This window comes from Lynx canadensis, chromosome D3 (genome assembly GCF_007474595.2).
Source record: "Lynx canadensis isolate LIC74 chromosome D3, mLynCan4.pri.v2, whole genome shotgun sequence".
Taxonomy (NCBI): domain Eukaryota; kingdom Metazoa; phylum Chordata; class Mammalia; order Carnivora; family Felidae; genus Lynx; species Lynx canadensis.
Genome location: NC_044314.2, coordinates 36,685,139 through 36,710,505, shown reverse-complemented (window position 1 = coordinate 36,710,505; position 25,367 = coordinate 36,685,139). Strand labels below are relative to the sequence as shown.

The window sequence follows — 25,367 nt, the reverse complement described above, 5'->3', positions numbered from 1 at the left end:
AAGGAGCTGGCAGCATTGAGAGGGTAGAGGATGGCCACGAGGAGATGACAGTGGAGCTCTGGCGGGAGGTGAATGAGAGCTAGGGGGTGAATGAGGGCTTGTGGTCGTGGAGGGGTGGGGTGGGGGGAGGAGGTTTGGATGTAAGATCTCCAAGGTGGACCGGTTCTGTTTGATGGTGAGGTCCAGGGTGGGAGGGGCTGAAGTGACAAAAGGTGAAGGTTACTGGAATTCAAGAACACAAGGGATTGATATGTCCACGGGGCCTGGGCTAGGTGTTCTGTGTGGGCCATGACAGGAGTCAGGTGTTGACAGGGCTTAGAGCCCAAAGGAGGGTAGTGACTCAGTTATCGAGGCCTGTACTCATGTAGCTGCAAGGACAACACCCAAATTAAACTGTCTTAAGCAAGAGTGAGAATTTACTATCTTCCGTTAGTAAAAGGCGAGGGCGGAGCTTCAGCAGTACCGGATCCAAGGGTTAAACTTGTCGTGGGATTGCTACCTGCTCCCATGCCCACACTCTGCTCTCCGTGGGTCGTGGGTCGGCTGCAGGCAGCCTTCCTCCACCAGGAACAGCAGGCGGCCCCGCACTTAGGCCACCCTCACGGTTACTCATCGCCGGAGGCACCAGGAGAAATCCCAGAGGTGACAGTTGTGACTCCACCCGGGCCACCTGTCCACCCTCCAGGTGGAAATAGATCAGCGTGCCCTGCACCACGTACACTGAGAGTGAGGGAGTGGCTTGTAAACCATGTGTCCCCCCCACCCCCACCCTGCCATGAAGGTGAGTTCCAGATTGGCCTGACCCTCAGTGGTTTCTAACCAGCATGGTGAGGTGAGGACTCTGTGCCTTCTGCGGGAGCTGGACATCCCCAAGGACACTCCTGCATGGTTCCGTGTGGAGGAGGAAAACCACGGCAGGGCCCTGCCCGAGGCCGGAAGCTGCTCGGAACCGCGTGTGGGGGGAGCAGGGCAGCGGCAGCCAGCCAACTTGACAAAGAAATTCGGCCTGTGCCGGGTTATTGTATCTCTGCCCACATTCAGATTTCCTCATCTCAGAACTGTCTCCTTTCTCCTCTCAGACTGTGTCCTTTTCATCTCAGCCAGCTGGCTGGTTGGTTTTTTGTTTCATCTTCCCGTTTGTAACACTCACCTCGCTTTTCCATCTTGTCTCTGTGCATTTCTCTTTGCCTTGCCTTGTCTCAGGGAAGAGGAGGAGGAGGAGGAAGAAGAGCAACCAGTCACGGAGCCCAATTCAGAGGAAGAGAGAGAGGATGATGCCCCCTGTCGGGGCAAGGACAGGTACCGAGCCTGGACACTCCCAGGCTCCCACTAATAGCACGAGGTTCCTTCCTAATAGATAGTTTGCAGCCAGCCACCTTTCAGGTCTCCCTTCCTCACTGGCTTCCACTGGCAAACCTTTTCCCTGAGCACGGAGCCACAGAGCGACTAGTTTTGTAGAAATAACTGAGCACGTGTTCATTAGAGAACCACACTTTCCCTTCCTTAGGATGCTTTATGGAAAACTCACCCTGCTCCTCCCTCCCTCATTAGTGCTTTGGCTTAGTCAGATTGACAGTGACTAGAAGGATGTTCATCTCTGATCAGAAAATGTTATTAACTCTTCCAGCATTGTAATAAGGATAATTCCATGTGTCTCCTTCTTCCTACTAATTTTACTAATGTAATATTTGCTAAACTGGCACAGGTAGCTACGTTGTTAATGATGCAGCTCTGCTTTTTATCCAAGTGGACAGGAGTACTTTTTCATCCCCTGCAGCCCAGAAAATTTTCCTGTTATTTATTTTCATACCCAGAATAAGTAACATGGTTCTACGGCCTTTTGAGGGAGTTTAGTGTCCTCTGCTCATACCTTTCCAATATACATTCTTTCTGTCTTCAGGCAATGTTAACAGATACAGGCACCTTGCAGATATTTTTTAATTTTATAGATATTTTCCCCAAATGATGTGTTTATAAAAAATAAAAATTGATCGCAGGCAATCTCATTTTCTAGTATTCAAAAGTAATTCTAAAGTCGAATGTTTTTTCATTTAATTGATTACCACTGCAAATGGACTCCTTTACTGTTTTTCTGCAAATAAGCAAAATCAAAGAGATCTTGGATAAATTAGGGTGAAACCTCTTTCTTACCAACTTCAAAGTCGGTGTGATTCTTTGCCGCCTGGCCTCTCTGTCCAGACCACCAGTGCACATAAAAGTGGCCGTTTGATGTGCTGAGACATCCACCATTCCCAGGGGCCGTGGAATCTTCTGTGATCTGACAAACTAGTGATTGTTTCCCTGCTTTGGAAATAAATGTCTGGGAAGAAGTCAGCAGGATGCGGGTGCCAAGAGAGGGAAGGAATGGCCCAGTCACAAAGAGTGAGCCACACAGGTCAGAGTGGGGGAGGGGGGTTAGAAAGGTTGCTATTAGAGCCCCTCACCTCGCCTATCTGGAGCTGCCATGCCTGAGGGGAATGGTATTCAGTTAGGGGTGCTCTGGGAAGGGAGGAAGTTTGGTTGGTAGTCCCACCTTAGGTAGAAAATTAACCACAGGGAATCATGTAGAAATCAGTAATACACTGGTATGGCTCCATATGTGTTTAAATGTACATGTTCTGTCTCACCTACACAAACCCATCCCCCCTTGGCTATTCTCATGGGACAGCACCTAGGACCAGAGAGAAGAATCTGACTTTGAAGGGTAACCTTCAAAACATCCCTCCTGATGTGCTGTCTTTACATAGGATTGTTACTTACATAGGCAGATGGTTATTTACTGTTTTGAAAGATCTTTTAAAAAATTTTTTTCAATATTTATTTTTGAGAGAGATGGCACACGAGCAGGGGAGGGGCAGAGAGAGAGGGAGACACAGAATCTGAAGCAGGCTCCAGGCTCCAAGCTGTCAGCACAGAGCCTGATGGTAGGGCTCGAACTCACGAGCTGTAAGATCATGACGTGAGCCGAAGTCGGACACTTAACCAACTGAGCCACCCAGGCACCCCTGAAAGGTCTGTTTTCTTTATGACCTGATGCTGGAGGGCATTCTTGAACAAACTGCAGTTAGGCTTTTCAGTTTTAGGAAATAAAGTTGTGCATACCGGGGCTTGACCTTGACAGTTACTAAGGCACTCATTAACTTTGAGCTGGATATATTTATTTCCTGGCATAATCCCACCAGAACTTAAAGTGGCAAGAAAGATTCTGCTTACTTCTGCTGGGTTGGTGTCCTTCACAGCTTGCCCTGCCTGCTGCCTGCTGCTTTGTGTATGCCAACCCCATGTCCCCACTGTGTGTGTGTGTGTACCAGACCTGGGCTGAGACTGCAATGAGTTCTCATCCCATTCTCCCCTCGAGCCAGGGCAACTGGTATGTCCCTGCCCTTCTATATAGAGGGAGCTCTGAATCTGAGCTAGGAGAGAAAACAGCTCCCATCCGATTCCCAATGGGCATGGCTGGGAGTCTAGTTCTCCAAGAGAGGGACTGTGGTTTTGAAAAATGCAGAGTTTAACGGAGATGCTCAGGTTATAAGGGTGTATTTCAAAATATCTAAGTGGTCCAAATCCAGTCCTGTGAAGGTGGAAAAGTTTTATAACTGTGGCAGAATTGGGCTGCCTGAAGGAGTCCAGATGGGCTTAGTCGTGGAGATAGGTCGTGGGAAAAGTGTGAAATGGACAAAATTTGACTTCATCATGCCAGTCCCTCCTTGCTGGCTCTTGGTACTCCTGGCAAGAGACTAGCATCTCTTTTCTTTTTCCTTTTCCATACTTCCTTTCAAGAATGCACCTGAAAGCCGTGACCTAAAGTATGGGGCTTGGGGGATGCATCTTCCTTAAGACTGGGCTTTTTAGGAGGAGGACAGAACCTTGATTTGACCAAGAGAAAGAAATGAAATTCAAATTGTGGAAATTCAGGTGCCAACACAACCATTGGGGAGAAACTGGGGAGGCTTGGGAAGCCATTGAAGAAGAGCCTTAGGGGCTCTGTTAAATTCTCCACACAAAAGCCTCTGAAATGCCCAGATGCCATACTGGTTTGCAAGGATGTGTCCTTGCCCTCAGCAAGTCTTGCCTCCCAGATGGACAAGCTCAGGGCGCCAGGATTTTTGAACAAACCAAAGCTTCTGTTGGCCGGCCAGCTTTCATGCTGCAGCTCAAGAAACATAGCTGGATTCTGAAGTTAAGTGGCCGTAGCAGTAGTGGGGGTTTGTGTGTCTTTTTCTCTTTCCTAACCTTCACTTCCCTTTCCTTCCCTGTTTGCCCTCCACCCTGCTGGGTCGGCAGAGAGGCTCGCCCTGCCTCTGACCAGAGCCCTGCTGGAAAGGATACTGCTCCCCAGAGCTCAGCTCTCCCTACTGCTTCGAATGCCGCCTCCCAGGGAAAACGATGTCCAGCCAGCACTGCAGCCGGGGGCCCCTTGCGCAGCAGGTCCTCTGGGCCTGCCCTCGTGCTGCCACCCCTGACCCCTGCCTCTGCCTCCCGGCCCTCTTCCTCCGCGCCTGGCCCCCCGAAGGCATCACCGACCATAGAAAAGCTGCCCTATGTGCCCCACAGCCCCTTCCACCTCTTCTCCTATGACTTTGAGGATTCGCCCTTACCCACCAAGGAAAAGGAGGCTGAGGCCCAGAAGGAAAGCAGGTAGATCCAGCCACCTGGAGGCCCGTGTGAGCTTAATCCAGGGAAGGAGACAGCATGTTACTTGTACTGACTGGCTTGTCCTCTGCTGTGCGTGTGTGTGTGTGTGTGTGTGTGTGTGTGTGTGTGTGGATTCCAATCTGAGCAGAGGGCGGTGGTGGTGTAAACTAACTCCCTGGCCACTAACTAAACAATTACCAGGATTTAGGCAGGAGGCAGAGGAAAACTGCCGTGTGTTTGAATCAAAGAGCTCTTCTGTTATAACACAGTTACTAAAAATGGATTTTTAAACCTTAGGTTTTTAAAAACATGCATGGTCTGACAATATCTATGCATTTCACACCTAACTGTGTGGGGTGCATCTCGTTTGACCTACCGAATACAGTGAAGTGCTCTGCCCCCTTCCTGTGCGGCGTTTTGAGTGGGATTTTCCTTCCTTTAACAGTCCCTCTGATTCTCTCCATTTGAGCACATACTCTGCCTCTGAGCCTTACAACTTCCGGTCTTTCTCTTCTAATAGGTGGGTGTCTTTATTTTCTCTCTCTTTTCTCCAGCTTTCTGCTTTTATTCTTTTTTAAAAAAAAATTATTTTTTGAGAGACACAGAGTGCGAGTGGGGGCGGGGCAGAGAGAGGAGGAGACACAGAATCCGAAGCAGGCTCCAGGCTCTGAGCCGTCAGCACAGAACCCGACGTGGGGCTCGAACTCCCAAACCGTGAGACATGACCTGAGCTGAAGTCAGACAATCGACCGAGCCACCCAGGCGCCCGTTTTTATTCTAATATATGCATATTTCTTTCACAGATTGCTCATAGCTCCCTGCGAGAGGGCAGTTGCCCTTGGAATCCCTTCACAGGCATTAACACAATTACATTGTTGAAGTGTGAGCACTGCAATAATTCTTACAACAATTGGAGAGGGGAGCAGAGGGAGGGCAGTGTGCAAATCAAAACCGCACGAGGAATTTTTAGCAGGTGCTTGTCCCATGCCTGTGTGCCTGCCCGACACTATTATTGCCTGGGTTAGGAGCTCTACAGAGCGGGGAATGGGCAACCAAGGGTTTGAATATTTTGAACAATCAATTGTTCAAAATCAATGATTGATCATACTTGTGGCTGCTCCCATCTTAGAGTAATAATAATTGATAACATTTATTTATTATGAGCCAGGCCCTGTACTTTCCATGAAATTAGCATTTCAAAGCATCACTTAACCCTTAAGAAGTAGTTTATATTACTATCCCTTATTTACCATGAGGAAACTGAGGCACAGAGAGCTAGGGAAGTGGGGAGTGGTTTCTGCCCCAAGCATCCTGGCCCAGCTTCTGGTCCTAACCTGTGTGTTGTACAGGCCTCTCTTTTAGAGAGTCTGTCTCTTTCCTTTCTGGGGTCATCTACAGATAACTCCAAATGCCAGACCTTGAACCCTGGCCTCTCCCTGCCAGGGTTCTTGAGGCAAGTCCTTGTCAGCAAAATGCTTTTGCCAGAGAGTCTGTGTCTGGGGTACCCTTGGCCTGGGTGTCCAGTAAGAAGTTACGCCTTATCTCGAGTGAAGGCTTATCGGACACAGACCTGGAGAATGGCTCTTTCACACCACTGATAGAACCAGTTGCGGTGTGTGTCAGATTTTCCATCTAATACAAAGAAGAATTAATCTAGAACTGTGATCATCAACCTTTTCTCCCCACATACAACCTAAAAATATTTTCGAACTTCCCTCAAAGTTTTAAATAGCCTGTCTGAAGTTTTTTGTTGTGACTTTAAAGTTGTAAAAGACGTGATCTTTCTGTCGTACATGTGCTTTAAATTCATTTTTGTCAAAGGGCACCCGGGTGGCTCAGTCAGTTAAGTGTCTGATTTACAGCAGCGCTGTCTCCTTCCACAGTATTTCTTCATATATATATATATATATATATATATATACACACACATATATATATATACACATTTTTTTTAAGTTTATTTATTTCAAGACAGAGCCAGTGTGAATAGGGGAGGGGCAGAGAGAGAATCCCAAGCAGGCTCCGCACTGTCAGCACAGAGCCTGATATGGGGCTTGAACTCACGTGAGATCATGACCTGAACTGAAACCAAGAGTCAGACACTTAACTGGCTGAGCCACCCAGGGGCCCCTTCCTCAGTATTTCTTAAGGAATTCCCTCAGGAGTGAGGCTTTCCTACACTCTTCCTTTGCCTGGCACCCTGGAGGCTTTTCAGCTCAAAGCATTGCCCCACGTTGATTCGGCCTCGGTGAAGGTGTTGCTTTTTTTTTCCCCCTGAGAGTGGAAGGCCATCGTGGAAAGGGAGGCAGGGAAGAGAACTTGGAGACCCTAGGAGTGGCCACAGGCAGACCCATTTTTAAGAAAAGAGCAGCTATGGAACTTGGGGCTCTAAGACACATTTCCTCTTGTTTCCAGGATGGCTTTGTATGCCTCCAGGAGTGTGTGAACTCCAGTTTGAGTACCTTCAAACTACAGGTTCTCTAGGAGTCTCTTCTAGGTCTAAACTTCCGGGCTTATTGGATCATTCACATGACTTTTATGGAGGGCGTCCAACATGGCTCTTATGTCCTCCAAGAACAGTATCTGTGTACAAGTTAAGAGCTGTACATTTGACGGGAATAAAAATAACTTGGCAATCTCATCTTCCCCAGCAGGGTGGTGTTAGCCCATGATGGTCATTCTGGACTTTCTAGTGATGGTCTCAGAGCCTCTGATGGGGCTTTCCTGGATCTAGGTCCTTTCCACTTGGTCTTTGCTACTGCTTACAGTCTTAGGGGACAGGAGTAAGAGGAACATAAATGAATGAATATACACATAAATTTACAAAAACAGCCTCATGCTTGTGAATAAGGTTTGACTTATATTTAACTGAGAAATTCTTACAATTTTTAATTATTTGACAGGAATTCGAATGCTGTATAAATACTGTTTGCACCTATTAGTTTTCTGATGTTCACTCACTGTGGTTTTCATGGGGTCTGTAACTGCTCAGTGGTTGAGTGCAGTGGAACTGGTTATAGCAGGCACCAACTGATTAGTCAGTACAAAGAACCAACGGGAAAAAGTACAGTGAACCGAGTGAGATGTATGATCCAGTTCGTTTGGCTGAAATTGAGAAGCAAAATTGAACAGACTGTGAGGTATTTGAATTAATTGCTCAGCCATTAGAAAAACCAAAGCAGGGGGAATATGCATCATGCTTGGTTTTATTTCCATAACGTCATTTAAACTCAGTTATGGTAACGTAACCCTCTTAAAACATTCTACAGGATGTCCACTTTGGGTCAGAAGGGGGTTGTTTTAGATGCTTACAGGGAATAACAAGCCAAGGGTCCAGGCAGCTGGGTGACACAGGGCTGGTATCTAGGCCCGGGGGCTCTGTCTCCCTGAGGACTCCAAGCTCTTGACGGCAGCCTCCTTCCCTGCCCATGTCACAGTGCTTTCTGCCTGCTTCTCTCCCTCTTCTTTGCTCCTGAGTTTTTTTCACCCTTCTCTACTGCTTCCTTTCTTTGTATGTTCCTCTCACCCTTTGCTTTTCTGCCTTCTCTATGCCCTGTGGTTTGGGAGCTCTCTTAAAAACTCAGTCCAACCCTCACATGGAGAAGCAGTTAACCTGTTAGGCATGTACATGTTGGGTTTTTAAAGAGAAAAGAAAAGGGATGCCCAGAAACCATGTCCCATGAGAGTGATGTGTTGGCTGAGGATGATGTAGTGAAACTGTGTGATCGGAGTCTCCCTCTGCCTGGTGGCATGCCTGTGTAGTGACACAGGCCTGACCTGTGATGCCAAATAAATAATAAGACCCATAGCTAAGCAGACCAGACTTAGCAGCACAGGGTAGAGTTGGGGTAATAAAAATGTTTTATTTATCATTATAATGATATAATTTATGAGGGAAAATGGAAAATATCTCTCTCTAGTCCACTTTGTAAAATAGCCTGTTTCTGATTTTTTTCTACACATAGCTTTTGACCTTTGTGAATATTTTTGTACAGTTGAAATCAAACTATAAATATTATATTCTGATATTGTATTTCAGCCTGTATATAAACATTTTCTATACTATCATTTACAGAATTGGCCATCATTTGTAATCATTGCATATTATTCCACGGATATTCGATCACACGTTTTAACCATTCTTGCGTTGTTACCTGGTTGGGTAATTTCCAGGTTTTTTTCACCATGGTCTCAATAATGCTCCTGTATTGCCATGCATGACATTTTCAGTATACAAATAACCATAAGGTTATGCTAGCTTTCCAAAAGGAGGCTTGCTCTGTCAAAGGATATCCACATTTGAAGTTAAGGTTCTTCCCAGAATGGTTAGTGCTGGCTTCTGTTGATGGGAGTTTGAACTGGATTCACTGTGTGCAGGAAGGTCTTTGTGCACTTATCGCATAGTGACCCATAGGGTCTCACGCACCCAAGTGTCCCCAACCAGTTTAGGAGAAGCAGTCAGCCCTGACTTGCAGCTGAGTAGGTTGAGAGGCAGATCATTGGGTCTCATCTGTAACTAATCATGAGTGTCTGCCCCCCCCCCCCCCCCCCCCCCCCGCCACAAGGGCTTCAGGTGATGATTTGTTTTCTGGGAACACACTGAGTGATAATAAGCTAAAGGACAGCTATTCTGAAAACCGAAAGAAAACTCTAGAACTTTACTCATCCGGAAACTTGTCAGAGATGACTGGGAAATGATAAAGGCTCATTTAGACCCGGTGGCTGTACTTTGGGTTCAAAAGCAGCATTGGATGAAAGTGTGAACACATGTACCTCTAGCCAGCAGGCCAGTCCAGCAGGTCTGAGGACATTTTCTCCTTGGTCACTGGTCAGGTGACAAGATTACATTTAATGAATGACACTGATTTGGAAATACCTAAAACAGACTTTTTAATAAGATGTTTGTTTAGCTAATCATTTGGTATTTTCTACAGATCTTTGACGGATTTAACATTAATTGTACCGCCATGAGAGACAAGAAGAATCTTCATAGATTCAAATGAACATAATTGGGATTCTTTATGTTAGCAAAAAATTTTAACGTACATTGGACAAACAAGGAAATATGAAGGTTTTATTTAAACCCCTTGTCATAAATCTCTCTGCCCAGTGGTTTTGGCCTTTGGGAAACCTCTCTCATGAGAAAATGAAGCAGTTAGTAACTCTCTTGTAATTAGAAAAATCACTAATGGTGTTAGCATTTCCAAGCCTGTTTTTCTTGCAAAAATGAAGATAGTTTGCTAAGTGTTATTCAGTTACTGACTTGTACTCATTTCTCTCTCCTTCCACCCTGCTCCCTACCTTAAACTTCTGCACTGTTTAGATACAACAGCTTTGGCAACACCTCTTATCACTCAAGACCTTCTGGATCTGCTGTGCCCGCCACCCCCACGTCATCTCTTTCACCTCCGCAGGAGGCCAGGCTGGAAAGGTGAGTTTTATAAGAAGGAAGCTGATGGCTTTACCCTCCAGTGGAAGAAATCAGTTTGATGAAGAATGACTAAAGGAAAAGAAATACAAAGCATAATCCAAAGTATTTTTCTGTACATAATATAGTCCAAAGGCAATAATATTTTCTTTCACACTATTTACTAAGTAAATATTTTATTAGAAGTGATATTTTTTAATGTCTCATCTCCCTATGTTCTTTCCATAGAAAGTATAAAAAAATTTGTTCCCAGTTACTTAAATGTGAAGGGTTTGATTGACCTATGAAAAACTGTTCTCGAATTTGTGTAAGGTCTGCATTTGGTCCTATAAACATCAGTTTTTATCTTTGAATGAACAATTCTATATAAGTCAGGAGGTAGTGGGCCTATTAAGGTCTGTACCTTAATGTAATTAATCCAGGACCTACCAGAAGGGAAAAGAATTGCATGGGTCCGTGGAAGGAATTTAACTTGGCAAGAGTATTAGACCACTAGAAATTAACTAACTATTACTTCTGGAAGCGAGTGATTGCACAAGGATGTGTTTACAAGGAAAAGGTAAGACCTGTAATTTTAGAACAATTAAAAACAGTTACCCTTATATGGCAAGAGTGCTGAGTTAGGGAAGACTGGCTGGGGTTCCAATTAGTCACTGGGAAGTTATTTAATCCTTGAGGGTAAAGTGCCAGTTATGACAACTCTTACCTTAGAGGGTGGTTTTGATGAGCCACTGAAAAGGTACTCATGAAAGCATTATGTGAACCCCACCGTGTGGGTCCAGTGGGAAGTGACAATATGTGATGACAAGATATAACACCCAGCAGCGTGTGATTGATCAGAAATCTAGACATGAGCAATTCAAAATGATCATTTGCCTCAAATCCTGAATTTAAAACAAACTCGACCTGTATTCTATACTCTAATCATCTGTGTATTCTGAAGTGTGTTTTGCTGAACGTGGCTGGTGATTAGAGGTTTGGTTGGGATGTAGAGCAGGCAAGACCTTACAGCCCCAGGGAGAGGGGCTGTCCAATGAACTTTGCCTCCCCACACATGGTGTTAATTTCTAAGATGACACATAGGCTCCACATTGTCAAAATCTCAGGTTTCACAGCCCAGCATGGCCCTGGGCTGGGTGTATCTGGGCTTAGTAAGATCTTGTCCGTAAGATAAAAAGTTGATTTCCTTGAAGACACTGTACCCTTCGCCCTAGGGCACCTCTATTTGGGATCAGCTGAAATCACTGTGGTCCCAGAGAGGTCACCAGTGAAGAGGGTCCTTATCTAATGGGATGGGATATTGGGGTCCAAAGTCAGGAATATTAAAGTTTTACTGATGTTACATCTCACATCTTGTTCCTGCTAGTCTGCCAGCTCCTTGGGAACAAGAACCAGGTCCCCTTCATTGCTGTGTCCCCCTTGGTACCTGGGGCCTGACTATGGCAGAGCCACAGTAAACACTAGTTGCAGGATCAGGTGAATTACCCACTCATTGGTTGGGGAACAGTGTGGAGGTCCCTGAAGTTGACAGGTTATCAGGATGGGAAGTTTATAGGTTTCCAAAGCCCTGGGCTTTAGGGGAGATTCCCCTATGGGTCCCCTTCCCATCCCCTGGAAACCCAGGTCCAGGTTTGAGCTGGAGGGTTAGGGGTGTAGGCTCTGGAAAGACTCTTGCCTGTGTCTCCTTCCCTGCTTGATCTGGCTGAGTGTCTCCTGGGGCCTGGGAAGGCGGGGGTGGGCATTGGGCGGGAGCATTAAAAGAGGCAGGATGGGGCTGGATCCCAGAGAGCCTTGAATGCCCTGGGGAGGAGGTGATGCTTCATCCTGAGACATCAGGGGCTGTTAGAGTTTTGAAGCAGCAGGTGGGGTGCTCTAATCTATCCATGAGTGGAGCCAGAGGGTCGAGGCTACAGGGACAGGGGCTGCTGTCTCTGAGTCTGAGAGGGCTGACCATGCCTAAGAAGGGCAGTGGCCATGGGGCTTGAGAGGAGCAGTGAGTTGGGGCAAACTTGGAGGAAGGTGGGAGCAGGGGAAGCAGAATGAGTGAGCGTTCAGGCTTGCTCAAGCATGAGGATGTTAGAAACTAGGAACAGAGACAGAATTTACTGGGGAAAAAAAAAAAGCAAATCACAGGTGGAGATGTTCAGCCTGGGGCATGCGAGTCATCAGGAGTCTGTATGACACCAGGGACACAGTGAGGGTCCCTGGGGATAGGTGGACTCAGTGGTCCTTGGCTTGAAGAAGTTACTTACATGAAATCCCTCCAGCCAGCCTGCATGCTGAGATCTGGCCACCAGAGAAGCCAGTAATGGAAGCCTTTCTTTTCTCCCCCCCCCCCCCCCGCCTTTTTTTTTTTTAATGTTTATTTACTTTTGAGAGAGAGAGAGCGTGCACCAGCGGGGAAGGGGCAAAGAAAGACAGACAGAATCCAAAGCGGCCTCCAGGCTCTGAGCTGTCAGCACAAAGCCGGACACGGGGCTCAAACTCACAAAGCATGAGATCATGACCTGAGATGAAGTCAGATGCTTAACCGACTGAGGCACCCAGGCACCCCAATGGTAGCCTTTCCTTTCCAATTCCCTCTTACAGCATACTCTGCTACAGAAAGTTCTCTACCTGAACCATCTGTTGTATCCACTGGCAAAGAAGGCTTCAGAGTTACTTGCTTTACATTCGCATGTTTTTTTTCCCAATTATCACCATTTATGGCTTCACTAAACAATGTGACCAATCATTTGAAACATCAGATATGCAGTTTCATTATTAAGACCAGCAAGCCCTCCAGCCTGGCCACCCCACCACGTTTTACTCTGGCCTCACTGGCTTATATTTATGATATAAAAAAAAAGAAAAAGAAGGAGGGGTCCCAACTTCAACTTATATTTGTATACATCACCCAAATGTACAATGTAAGTTGTATTTATTATAATATGTGGTTTTATACAGTTTAATTTTTTTCATTTTTGACAACTGAATTATTTGGATGTCACTCATCTATTTTCACATTTACAACAGTTTTCTGCCCTACTAAGGTGTGTGATTGTTTTTACTGAAGTATATACTTCAGTAATTTGTAAGATTGTTGAGATGTTTTATATACCTATAATTCTTGAAACCAAAAAGAAAAACTCAGGAAAGGCATTAAAGTATTATGAACAATAGTGGCATTCTTTTTTTTTTTTTTTCTTCAACGTTTATTTATTTTTGGGACAGAGAGACAGAGCATGAACGGGGGAGGGGCAGAGAGAGAGGGAGACACAGAATCGGAAACAGGCTCCAGGCTCCGAGCCATCAGCCCAGAGCCTGACGCGGGGCTCGAACTCCCGGACCGCGAGATCGTGACCTGGTTGAAGTCGGACGCTTAACCGACTGCGCCACCCAGGCGCCCCAATAGTGGCATTCTTGTAGTGAGAACCCACATTTTATTTTTCTTTTTTTAAAGCTTGATGCTATTTTTTTTTTTTAAGTTTATTTATTTATTTTGAGAGAGGGCGAGAGAGAGAATCCCAAGCAGGCTCCACATTGTCAGCACGGAGCCTAATGTGGGGCTCGAACCTACAGAACCATGAGATCATGACCTGAGCCAAAACCAAAAGTAGGACGCTTAACTGACTGAGCCACCCCGGTGTCCCGAGAACCCACGTTTTCTGTTAACACACTCCTGAAAAATTAGATTCATGTCAGGGTGCCGTGCAGTATTGGAAAGATCTAGAACTCTTTTCCCTTGGTTTGGAAATAAGACTCACTTCCCTTAAGTCCTAGGAAAATCAGGCCAACTAAAACACCCCTTCAAGCAGGTCAGCCCACTTTGGAAATCCAACTAGCCATCATTATGAGTTTAGTGTTTTCCATATTTTTCCCAAGCATGCTAGTATGTTGGATGTTAATCAAATTTAGAATGATAAATTGACCTAGAAAGGAAGAACTAAAGAAACAATATACAAAATTAAGTCAAGTCAAGGGTATTAAAATGAATCCATCCCCACATCTCCTATTATGACTTTGTTTATAGGGCTGTCGTTCAGAAACAATGTAACATTAATTTTCATGAAATTGGAAGTTGAGCTGTGCCAAAACAAAAGAAAATAAGAAATCCCGAACTATTTGCAAAGGCCCTCTGGGATACAAGATGCCACTGTTTAATGAAAGCAGACTTTCTAATTGTTTCAATTTTGAAACTGTGCTTTTTGAGTGGAAACATTCTCAATATTTTTAAAAGAAGAATTATAGGAATATTTGAACCGTTCATGTCGAATATTCAAATGAAACAAAGAAGCAAACAATAATTACACCACAGCAAATGAGTCTGGGAAGCTGGGAAGGGCAGAGCCCGTCTCTTTCCATCCCTGCAGTGACATCTCCATCTTGTGGGCCTTTTCAGAAATGGCGTCAGATGCTTGTTCGGTGTGGTGACCGCAATTACTAAGCAATGACCGTGAGGGGATCAGACACAAGTCAAGTGCCTGGGGCTGAAGGTGCTTTGAGGCCATCAGTCTTGGCGTTGAGTCTGGGGAGTGCGCTGATAATGAGGCCCAGCTTGTACCATGAAAGGGGGTATTAGCAGGTGAACACAGTGAGTGCTCTGTGTGGAAAAGCACACTGGAAGAACCCCAGATCCAGATTTTAGGGACCAGGAAGGACTTCACTCATTGAGCTAAAACCCGAAGGATCAGTGTGTGCCTTAAGTATTGATTCTGTTCTGTCTTCCACTTACAACAGTACCGCTGGTTGTAAATGACACTGCTGTAAATGACAATACCCTGCCTGTTCTACAGGTTAATATCAAGAGTCTTCAGAAAAGTTTGATGGCGTGCCTGGGTGGCTCAGTTGGTTGAGTGTCCAACTTCGGCTCAGGCCATGATCTCACGGTTTGTGAGTTCGAGCCTCACATCAGACTCTCTGCTTTCAGCACAGAGCCCACTTCAGATCCTCTGTTCCCTTTTCTCTCTGCCCCTCCCCCACTTGTGAGTGCGCACATACTCTCCCTCAAAATAAACATTAATTTTTTTTAATTTTTAAAAATTTAAATAAAAAGTGAAAAAGAGGGGGTGCCTGGGTGGCTTAGTCTAAGGCTGGGTGTCCAACTTCATCTCAGGTCATGATCTCGTGGCTCGTGAGTTCGAGCCCTGTGCTGAGCTCTGTGCTGACAGCTCAGAGCCTGGAGCCTGCTTTAGATTCTGCGTGTGTGTCTCTCTCTCTCTGCCCTTCCCCCAGTCACGTTCTGTGTCTATCTCTCAAAAATAAATAAACATTAAAAAAAAATCTTTAAAAAAGTTGAAAAAGAAGAAACGCTTGGGAATTGTTTGCCCTGTTTCATGGCCCCAGCAGAGAGAGTCTCCCTACTTCGTGGAGGACAGTAAACCCACATTTGAGCAGTGGCACCTCTGTTGGGAGTGATAATGGATAGTAAGGATGGGTAAAGGATGCAGCTTTGCATTTTATTTTTATATGGGCTTTGCATGTACACAGTAGAGCATTTAAAAGGTGAAGGGCTGTACAATGAAAGTGAAGCTCCCTCCCCAGAAGCGATGACTCCTAGCGATTTCTTACGTGAATGTCCAGAGACATTTATGTTCACGTAAGCGTAGACATGTTTCATCTATCTTTACACACATGGTAATACCCTGCACAAAACTATTGTGCGTTCTGCTTTTTCGCTTAAAACCTGCATCTGGGTTCTTCCCCCCTGCGGTACTTAGAGTTGTTGCATTGTTTTTAATGTCTGCATCATACTTTTTTCTCTGGATGCTACTTCATATACCCAATTCTGTATTGATGGGCCCCAGTGTTGTGCTGTGACCAATGATACTGCAGCATAATTCTTTGTCCATGTGTCACTTTGCACACGTGTGGTTGTCCATAGGATAAGTTCCTAGAAATCTAGTAAGTCAATTGTTTACGCATTTTAAATTTTGATTGACTTTTATCAAATTGCTTTTCATGAGGATTGTACCAGTTTTGATTGTGAGCCATGCTGAGTGAGAGAGCTCGTTGCCCACCCCCATGCAGAAGGACCATTCACAGTCTCAACCATTGGCCACCTGGTGGTGAAGAGTTCTCTGGTATTAAAATTTAAATGTGCACTTCCCTTATTACTATGGTTGAGCATGTTTTCCTATGTCCACAAGCATTTAATATTTCCTTTTCTGTGAAATTTTGGCTCATGGTCATGGAGTTCTTTTTCTTACTGAAGTGTAGAGGTTATTTATAAACTCTGATAAGAGTAGCAGTTATTTTCCTCAGTCATTAGTCTTTTATTTCATTTCTGGTGCTTTTGCCAGGCAGACAAATTTAAGTTTTATGAGTTAAATTTATTTATCTTTTTGTCTTCTGGTTTTGTGTTCCTCGTGAGGACACCTTTTCTCCCCTGTATGCTTCCAGAATTTCAAGCTGCAGTTTTCACATTGAAATATTTTATCTAGCTGGAAGTTATTTTGGCATATAGTGTGAGGCAGAGATCCACCTTAAATGTTTTCACTTGTTTGCAGACCATTTATCGAATGAACAATCATGTCCCTACTGATTTGTCATGTACCTACAGGAATCCCGATTCACGTATGTGTCTGTGTTCAAACTGTTCCCTTAGGAGTGTGTCCCACCCCCTGGCTTCTGTGAGGCTGTCAGGAGCTCTCCTTCCTCCCAATTCTTGTCTTTATCACGCAGTCAGTAGTCTTTGAAGTAGGACTTTGTCACGTGCTACCTTGAAACAGTCCTGTTGTTTTTGTCTTCTGCTATTGTGCAGTTGTTTACAGTGATGGACAGTGCCAGAATAGAGGATGGGCAATATCTGGGGAAGCTGGGACCCAGCAGCTAGGACTGGGAGGAGGGGAGCCTGCTCTGCTGAGCTGTGACTTCTGTCTGCCAAGTCAAGCTCCCCCTTGTGGGCTCTCCCTTCTTATGACCCCCTTCAACACCTGTCTCCGCCACTGGGGCGGTAACTCCTCCCTCAGGATGAAGATGTCCGTTTCCATGCATTTCCTGCCTGTTTTCAGTTACTTCAGGTTTTGTATATATTACCTGCCTGGCAGGCCTTTTGACTATCGCCCTGAGTGTAACTTGCTGGTACCTGTGTCTTCCTCATCCTAATCTCCTCCTCTGTGTGGGTTGTCTGTTGTGCATGGATCTGTGTGCTTGTGTCCTCTTGTCCTAGTCAGCTTTGGCTTTTATCATTTCTTGCCTTCGCTCGTATCTACGTGTGCCTCGAGGTTTTACTTGTTTGGATTTAAAACCACTGATTTTTCCAAATAGATGATTCATATGTTTTTCTGGGTCTCAAATACTTGCTGGCTGTGTTCCATCACTTGATCTACACCGTACTTCTTACAAAACTGTGTTGTGGAGTCAAGAGCACCATCGTGCAATGGAGCTCTAGTTAATTTTCTTTTTTAATTTTCAATTTGAATTGGTCGAAGTGGGTTAAAAAAGACACCTCAGACATCACTGAGAAAATCCTGAAGAGCATATAAAATAAGATCAAAGGCATGTTCTTTTTATGTGATCAAAACTGGTGGCACCCAGTCTACAACCAGTGACAGGCTATAAAGGTACCAATGTGGACTGAGTCCCTACCATTCACAGAAGCTGTGTTCTCCTTTTACCTTGCCTGCTCCTTCCCACTTGCCTGCTGCTAGTTCCTGATACCAGTCTTGTTACACACAATGAGTTCCTGTAAGGCACAATGTGGTTCTGATTAATCGATTGTGATTGCATCCAAAGTGGAGGAGGGGAGACGCGCTGGTCCGTTGACAGAGTGAGTATACGGTAGGTCTGGCTCCCCGATGGTATCTATCTGCTGTGACTGTGGGTGTGTGGGGACCTGGGTTCTACATCAGCCCTCTGTCCTGCGGGAGGACTCTGAGTCCTCAACAGACTCAAGGGACTCTTTCTCCCACGTGTGTTTTGGAGCTGACTCCTTACCATTCCTACCATAGATTTAGTTCAAGATCTATGTCATGCCCGGACTATCTATTGAGTGATAAAGGTCTTTCTGAAATGTAGATCTGAGCGGATGACATTTCCCACTTAGAAACTTGAATGACTCCTCTGCCAACCAGTGAAGCCCAACTTGACTAACATCACCAAGAAGATCTCTCACATTTGGGTCCTGCAGGCACCTTCCAGCTTCATCAACCATCACGTCCCCCAGCCTCACTGTACTTTAACCCCATGGAGATGCCACTATGAACATACCAGACTCTCCTGGGGACTCTTCCTTCCAATTTGCTCTGTTCTTTGGCCAACCTCTCCTTTATTCATCCACTTGACTCCTTCTCGTCCTCTAAGAGCCACATAGATGACATCTGTCCTATAAAACTCCTCTGACTTCCTCAGACAGGATGAATTGTAACATCTTTGTGGGTTCATATGCTACCTCTATTTCAGCTCTCAGCCCTTTGATGTGTTTGTCCTTTTGTTCCTAAAATGGGGTTCATCAATCTACAGTGGTCCATGGTAGTAGGTTTGGGTCCCCCAAAGCCATGGGATCAAGATGGTTAACTTTCCTGGATTGGATATTTTATTCAAAGATATGGGGGGAAATCTTTAAGACAAGCAGGACTGTGCCCTGTAGGATCTGTGTTCACATGACTCGTAAAAGCGAGTTTTTTCTTTCTGCAAGGAGACACTCTATGCTGTTCTCCTGTTCCTTCTCCTGTAGGGGGCATCTTTACTGCTTTGTCGCTGCTGTTGGGCAGCAGCCACTTCTGTGTCTCCCGCATGAGATTCTCCAGCCTCCTGTTCACCGCCCTGCCCCAAACCTCTTTGTCACATAAGCAGGCGAGCACATGCATGACCAGTTTGAATCTCCCAGAATCCTGTTTTCTTCCTTTGGAAAGTGGGATTAGAATACATTTTTTTTTAATTACATAATTCTCTCGTCCTTGTTTATATAAAAGGTAAACATAGCAACCTTAAGCGTATCTATTGTAATTCCACTGGGAAGTGAGAATAGTGCGTGTCACAGAGTTAGGTGAGACCTAGAACAAGGAAGTGCAAAGGTCACTCATCAAACAATGCAGATGGAACACCTCCACCCACAGAGCTGTAGACACTCACAGGTATTCCATGCTGCAAGCGGAACCCCTGGGCCAACACCCTCGTGTGCACCCTGTCCTAGTGGGTCAGCCCCTGATGGCTGGGTTTCTGGTTTCACACTAGCGTTGTTCAAAGATTACGGAGTGAAAAGGGGTAGGAACAAGGGAGAGATTCCTCATTCAGAAAATGTACTCCTGGGTCCCTTCTCCCATTTCTCCCACTCGTTTCCACACAGCCCAGCCAGGAATGAGTAAGTCTTACTATTATGGTGGGAGAGGCTGAGTTTCTTCCTGGGTTGATTTGAGAGAGAGAGAGAGAGTGAGTGAGCGTGTGTGTGTGTGTGTGTGTGTAGACAGCTAGATATTTAGATGGAATCCCCACCCTTTCACATTCTGTTCTTCTGCTGTGCCAGTGTAAAACCAAAATATCCAGCGACAGCTAGAAACCTAGCCTCTGGGGCTGTACACACTCATACACACATATAATGACTCCTATATTTCATTCGGTAAATATTTATTGGGTGCTCACCTTGTGCCACCTGTGCTGCCATGAGAATCTGACATTGATTTAATTAGACCTGCCCCTGGCTTCACCTGGCTTACACTGTACTGGCAGAAACAGAAGAGAAGCAAATCATCAGCAAATGGAGAGTTTCCGCTGCAGTAAATTTTGTGAAGAAAATGAAATTTCATAGAAGTAGAGAGAGAGGCCATCAAAGTCGAGAGCCTAGCATAGGTGTTCTATCCTCATGAGGGACACCTCTAATAAGAGGTCTGGGAAACTGAGTCACCAATGTAAGACATATTGCAACTTATCCCTAGGTTTGCCAGCTCTCGTGATGAGATGAGCAAGCCCACTTAGATGAGGGAGATTAAAAAAAAAAAAAAAAATTGAGTGAGTCCATATTTTTCTTTAAAACATGATCCCGAGCTGGAAGACTATGTTTGGAAGAGATTTGGTGTTTAGAGAAGGGGTGGACATGCACAAGAGGTGTGAGTTGGCCTGGACAGGAGAGGAAGAGAGAAGCTGGGAAGGATGAACCTTGGTCCGGGCCTGCAAGGCCAGGAAGCCACGACTCAGGAGGTGCTGGTGGCAGTCCGTGATTTGGAAGCTGCCCGAAGAATAGTTTAATCATGAAGCCACGTTGTGGTGGCCCGGGAACTTGTGACAGGAGGATTGACCTCCTCGCTGGAGGACTCGCTTGGTCTTAGACAGGAGGGTGGAAAGTAAGAACAAACTGGCAAGAACTGCTTGTGAGCCTGGGGTCAAGGCCTGCAGAAGGGGTCAGGGGACAGGTCGAAGCATGATGCCAGCTGTGCCTAGGGGAATGGCACGTGCCCTGCATGTGAGTGAGTGCAGTCACGTGAGACTGCATGTGGGGCCAGTGTCCACAGCACACAATGTGAGCCGTGCTCTTGCCTCCCATGGCTGGGAACCTCAGAGCTGCGCTGAAGCAGTGTGTGACAGTTGGGAGGAGAGAGAGCAGAAGGAAGCCTTAAACCCATGTCCCCCTCTTTGACGGCAGATGTCTCCGTGATTGTAGCCACGATGATGGAGAAAAGTTGCCTGGTTCTTAGGGCTGCCTCTGGGGCTTGCTCATTTCATCCTTGAGAGCTGGGATGTAGCCCTGAAGGGTGAAAGAAGATTCTGACATTTCCTCATTCCAGGGCAAGCAAATACTGCTTGGCACAACCCAGAGTTACCTCTTCTCCTGTGATCTTTAGATCGAGTGACCCCCGATTTTCACAGCTAGGTTGTAAGGACAACCTCATGGTTTTGCACCAATGAATTGCCCTTTCAGTACCATTCTTTGACCTCTGTATCTTATGTGAAATTAACTGCTTGTGAATTCAGTGATAATTTCAAATATCGGATAATTTGTGAACTTAGTGTGACTTTTGTTACTGTTTCACCAGTGATCATTTTTTTAAATAAAAAGTGTTGAAGATTTGCTTCTTTCACAAATAAGACTTTTACTTAACTCAAACTTACCAAGGGAGCATGTGTGTTTACACAGCTTTTCCAGTATAATTGACATAAAAAAGTTGAGCAGAAGTTTTGACATATGTATATGCAAATGAAGCCATTATCACAAGTTAATGCAAATATCCATCACCCCAAACATTTTCTCATGCCCTTTTGTGCAAGGCTGCCCTTCCTCATCCTAGGCAACCACTGGTCTGCTTTCTGTCGTCATAGATTAGTTTACACTTTTTAGAGTTTTATATAAATGTAATCATACTATATGTACTCTTGGGGAGGGGTTGACTTCTTTCAAATAACATAATTGTTTTGAAATCCATTCATTTTGTTGTATGTTTCAATACTTCATTCCTTTTTATTGCTGACTAGTACTCCACCATACAAATATACCACAGTTTGTTTATCTGTTGATGGACATTTGAGTTGTTTCCAATTTTTGGCTATGAACATTTGCGTACGAGTCTTAGTATGGAAATGTGCTTTCTTTTCTCTTAGATAAATACCTAGAAATGAAATTGCTGAGTCCTATGGTAGGTGCATGTTTACCTTTTTAAGAAATTGTCAAGCTGTCTTCCAGAATGGTCTTACACCAGAGTAATGCTGTCCTCAAATGAGATGAAGTGTATTCCTTTCTCTTTTATTTTCTGTAAGACATTGGTTAACACTGGGGCTCTGGCCAACAGGCTTGTTGAAATGCCCACCTCTACTGTGTCCTCAATGTAACTCTTCTGGCCTCAGTTTCTTCTTCTATAAAGAGGGGTATAGTAGAACTGAGTACAAGAGGTTGTAGGCATTAAAAGAATCATTTCATGTAGGGGCGCCTGGGTGGCTCAGTCGCTCGAGCATCCGACTTTGGCTCAGGTCATGATCTCACAGCTTGTGAGTTCAGGCCTCGTGTCGGGCTCTGTGCTGACAGCTCGGAGCCTGGAGCCTGCTTCGGGTTCTGTGTCTCCCTCTCTCTGCCCCTAACCCATTCTCATTCTGTCTCTCTCAAAAATAAATAAGCATTAAAAAATTTTTTTAAAGAATCATTTCATGTAAAATAGTACCACATGGTATTGTCTCCGTAAGTGGTAACTGTGATTACCAAACACATTTCAGTGAAATGGAATTCTTGTTTCAGGCATCTCGGTGAGGGAGGCTTTAACCAGATGGGTTTCTGGGGAAGCCCCTGGAGCCTGGTATGGTCAGGATTAAATATTGCAATTCCTCTCACTCAGAGTAGATCATCCGCTCCATTGCAAAATCTCTCTCTGGCTCCTCTCCACCTGCATTCTTATGTGGCTTCACTCGGCTGCAGCTGCCTCGGCTGTATCGTAGACGATTTCAGCTTTCCAGATGTGTTCCGGGGTGGCGCGCAGCCCTGGTGACTCACCCAGCTGGTAGCCATGGTGGGAACGTTCATGTCAATCCCCCGGCCCATTCTCGCCTCTCAGGCTGGGCGCTGCCAGTGTCACATTCCAGATCTGGCCCTGATCCTGCAGCTTAGCCTTCCCTTGCACCCAGAGATTTTAGGCTCCCAGCATAAAACGAGATGTGTCATATACCCAGGATGGCCCAGGTGCCGTTCTTTTTTTTTTTTAGTTTATTTATTTATTTTGAGAGAGGGAGAGAGTGCGCATGAGCTGGGGAGGGGCAGAGGGGGGAGAGAGAGAATCTCAAGCAAGCTGTGCGGTCAGCACAGAGCTTGATGAGGGCCTCGACCTTGCAAACCGTGAGGTCATGACCTGAGCAGAAATCCAGAGTCAGACACCTAGCTGACTGAACCACCCAGGTGCTCCAGCCCAGATGCTGTTCTAAGCAAGCTCATACATAAACTCTCATGTCAACCTGATGGTGCTTCATAAGTTTCAAGTATTATTATCACTAATTACAAACAAGTAAACTAGGCTCACCGGGGTTCAGCGATTGGCCATGCTCTGGTTTTCTCTAAACCTTGTTGTGCTCATTCCTTTTTCGCCATAGCTGGTCCTCAGACCAGCCAAGATTAAACATGACAGCAACTTCCAATCACTGTAAGGATTGTTCCTGAAAAACTTAATACGAAAGATAAAAATCTGTTAATGATGCCCTTATAAGGAGAATTTACCATACTAACTTGAATTTTGGTGTTTTTTTTTTTAAAGGTTGATTTGGGATTCCCTTTTGTATGGTTTGAGTGCATTCTGGATTGATATTATGGGTTGAGCCCATTTCCAGAAACAGGACCACAGTTTACATTCTCACATGTTATATTCTCACAGTTTATATTCTCACATGTTGGGCTTCTCCAGAAAACCTAGGGAAATTTATGAATATGATGTTTATAGCCTTTTGTTTCCAGTATAATCAAAGTGACTTCTATTCATTTAGGACAGAAAAGCCCATGGGAGGTCTTTAAATTCTCCCTTCCTGCTACAGGGATCTGTGTTAGTGTGCTCAAGAGAATGGATCTTGAATTGCTCAAGCCATTTTGCTTCATGTCCAGAATAGAGGAACCACTCTGCTTTGCTTTGAGCTAGCTCGCGTTTCAGTTCTTTCAGAACTGAGGAACCAAGGAAGGAGACTTCCCGTGTTGTTAAGGCTGCTCATCAGTGCGTTTGCTGTTGCGTTCTGGCCAGCAAGTCAATATGAGATCTGTTCTTACCAGGTGGTCCAAGTGGGCAGGGTCGAAATCTGCAGGAAGGAATGACATACTGACCTGACTAAACTGGACACACTACTTAACGTTCTTGAGTTCTAATACTACTTTAATTTTATTCAGGCTCCAATATTCACAATTTCCGTAAGGAAATGATGTTAATGTGTGGTATAGAGAGGCTTCACTTTGACTTCATTAGCACAGCCACTAATGGCCCATTATTAAGTTACGTGTTAAGTCTTTCCTGAGATCAGAGCAAACATTTAGAAGAAACTAAAGTCAGAAGGATAAGGGGGAATGGCAAGGTCCTTATTCTGCTCTTCACCGAAGCATGAGCACAGACCACCAAGCATGCTCCTGTCTTTTGTTCTGGAAAGAGAACTCAGAAGGTAAAGATGCTAGCACTTGAGGAGACGACCGCACGGGGCAGGCTGGGAAGCTGGGCTGGATTCAAATTCCCCACATAGTCCTAAAATAATAACTCTCCTGTGTAGAATACCTTATGTTTTGTTTTCAAATTCTGGAGCTAGACTTAACTTTTGAGGTTCACCTAGCTTGGGGCTTCAAAGATACTTGATGTTAAAAGAGAAGTACTTTTGATTCTTTTTAAATAAATTTTGTTTAATGTTTATTATTGAGAGACACAGCATGACCATGGGAGGGGCAGAGAGAGCAGGAGAGAGAATCCAAAGCAAGCTCTAGGCTCTGAGCTGTCAGTGCAGAGCACAACGCAGGGCTTGAACTCACAAACCGTGAGATTGTGACCTGAATCAAAGTTGAATGCTTAACCGACTGAGCCACCCAGGCGCCCCAAGAAGTATTTTTGATTCTTGAAGAGCAATAGAATAGCTTCAAAAATATATTCCAGGCTTACAGAAAATTTTAGGTAATGACAGAAAATTATGGAGCTATTGTATATAAAATTGAAGCCCTTGTCCCTTGGATTTATTTTCTTCCCCAGTGATGACCACCTGAAATTGGCTTTGTCATTTCCATATATGTTATTATAATCTTGCTAAATATAAACGTACCCCTAAATAGTGTATGGTTTCGCTTGGCATGTATTTAAACTTCATAGAAATGAAAGTATATCGTTCATATTCTTCAGACTGCTTTTCGCTGTCAATATATTGTGCTTTTGAGAATCATCCATGTTAGTCCATTTCACTCTATTTTTTCACATGTATAAAGTATTTCTTTGTAAAAATATACCATATTTTTGTTTTCCTATATAGTTTCTAGTTATTAACCATTAACAGTGCAAAACAGCGTAGCACATGGTATTCTCGTACGTATCTGCCATCTTAGCATGCAAAAGTTACTCTCTAGTATAAACCTAGAAGTAGAATTGCTGGATTGTAGGATATGCACATCTTCAGTTGTATTGAGTGCTTCTCCAAAATGATTATATCAACTTAGACCCCCAGAAGGTATGGAAGAGAGTTCTTGTTGTCTGCTTCTGTGCCGATGCTTTGGGTTATCAGGCATTAGTTTTGGTTAATCTGCAATCTGAGACGTTTGAAATAATATTTCACTATGGGTTTAACTTGTATTCTTTTTCCCTGATTTCTAGTGAAGATGGGCATCACTTATATATCTGTTGGCCATTTAATTCTCTTCTTCAGCAAAATGCCCATTATCTTTTGCTCATTTTTCCACTGAGTGGTT

At 44.8% G+C, this 25,367-nt stretch overlaps 1 protein-coding gene across 5 annotated transcripts in view; it reads left to right on the top strand.

Moving 5' to 3' along the window:
* The window catches only part of FHOD3 (formin homology 2 domain containing 3), a 480,663-nt gene that overhangs the window by 354,521 nt on the left and 100,775 nt on the right, over positions 1-25,367 (top strand). For 3 of the 5 annotated variants that reach the window (XM_030336759.1, XM_030336758.1, XM_030336762.1), the window contains 4 exons: positions 1,204-1,299; positions 4,285-4,638; positions 5,081-5,155; positions 9,959-10,066. In XM_030336759.1, the coding sequence (XP_030192619.1) occupies positions 1,204-1,299; positions 4,285-4,638; positions 5,081-5,155; positions 9,959-10,066 (633 nt within the window). The remainder of the gene's footprint in view (positions 1-1,203; positions 1,300-4,284; positions 4,639-5,080; positions 5,156-9,958; positions 10,067-25,367) is intronic. The other 2 variants (XM_030336761.1, XM_030336760.1) reach the window with 1 other exon arrangement.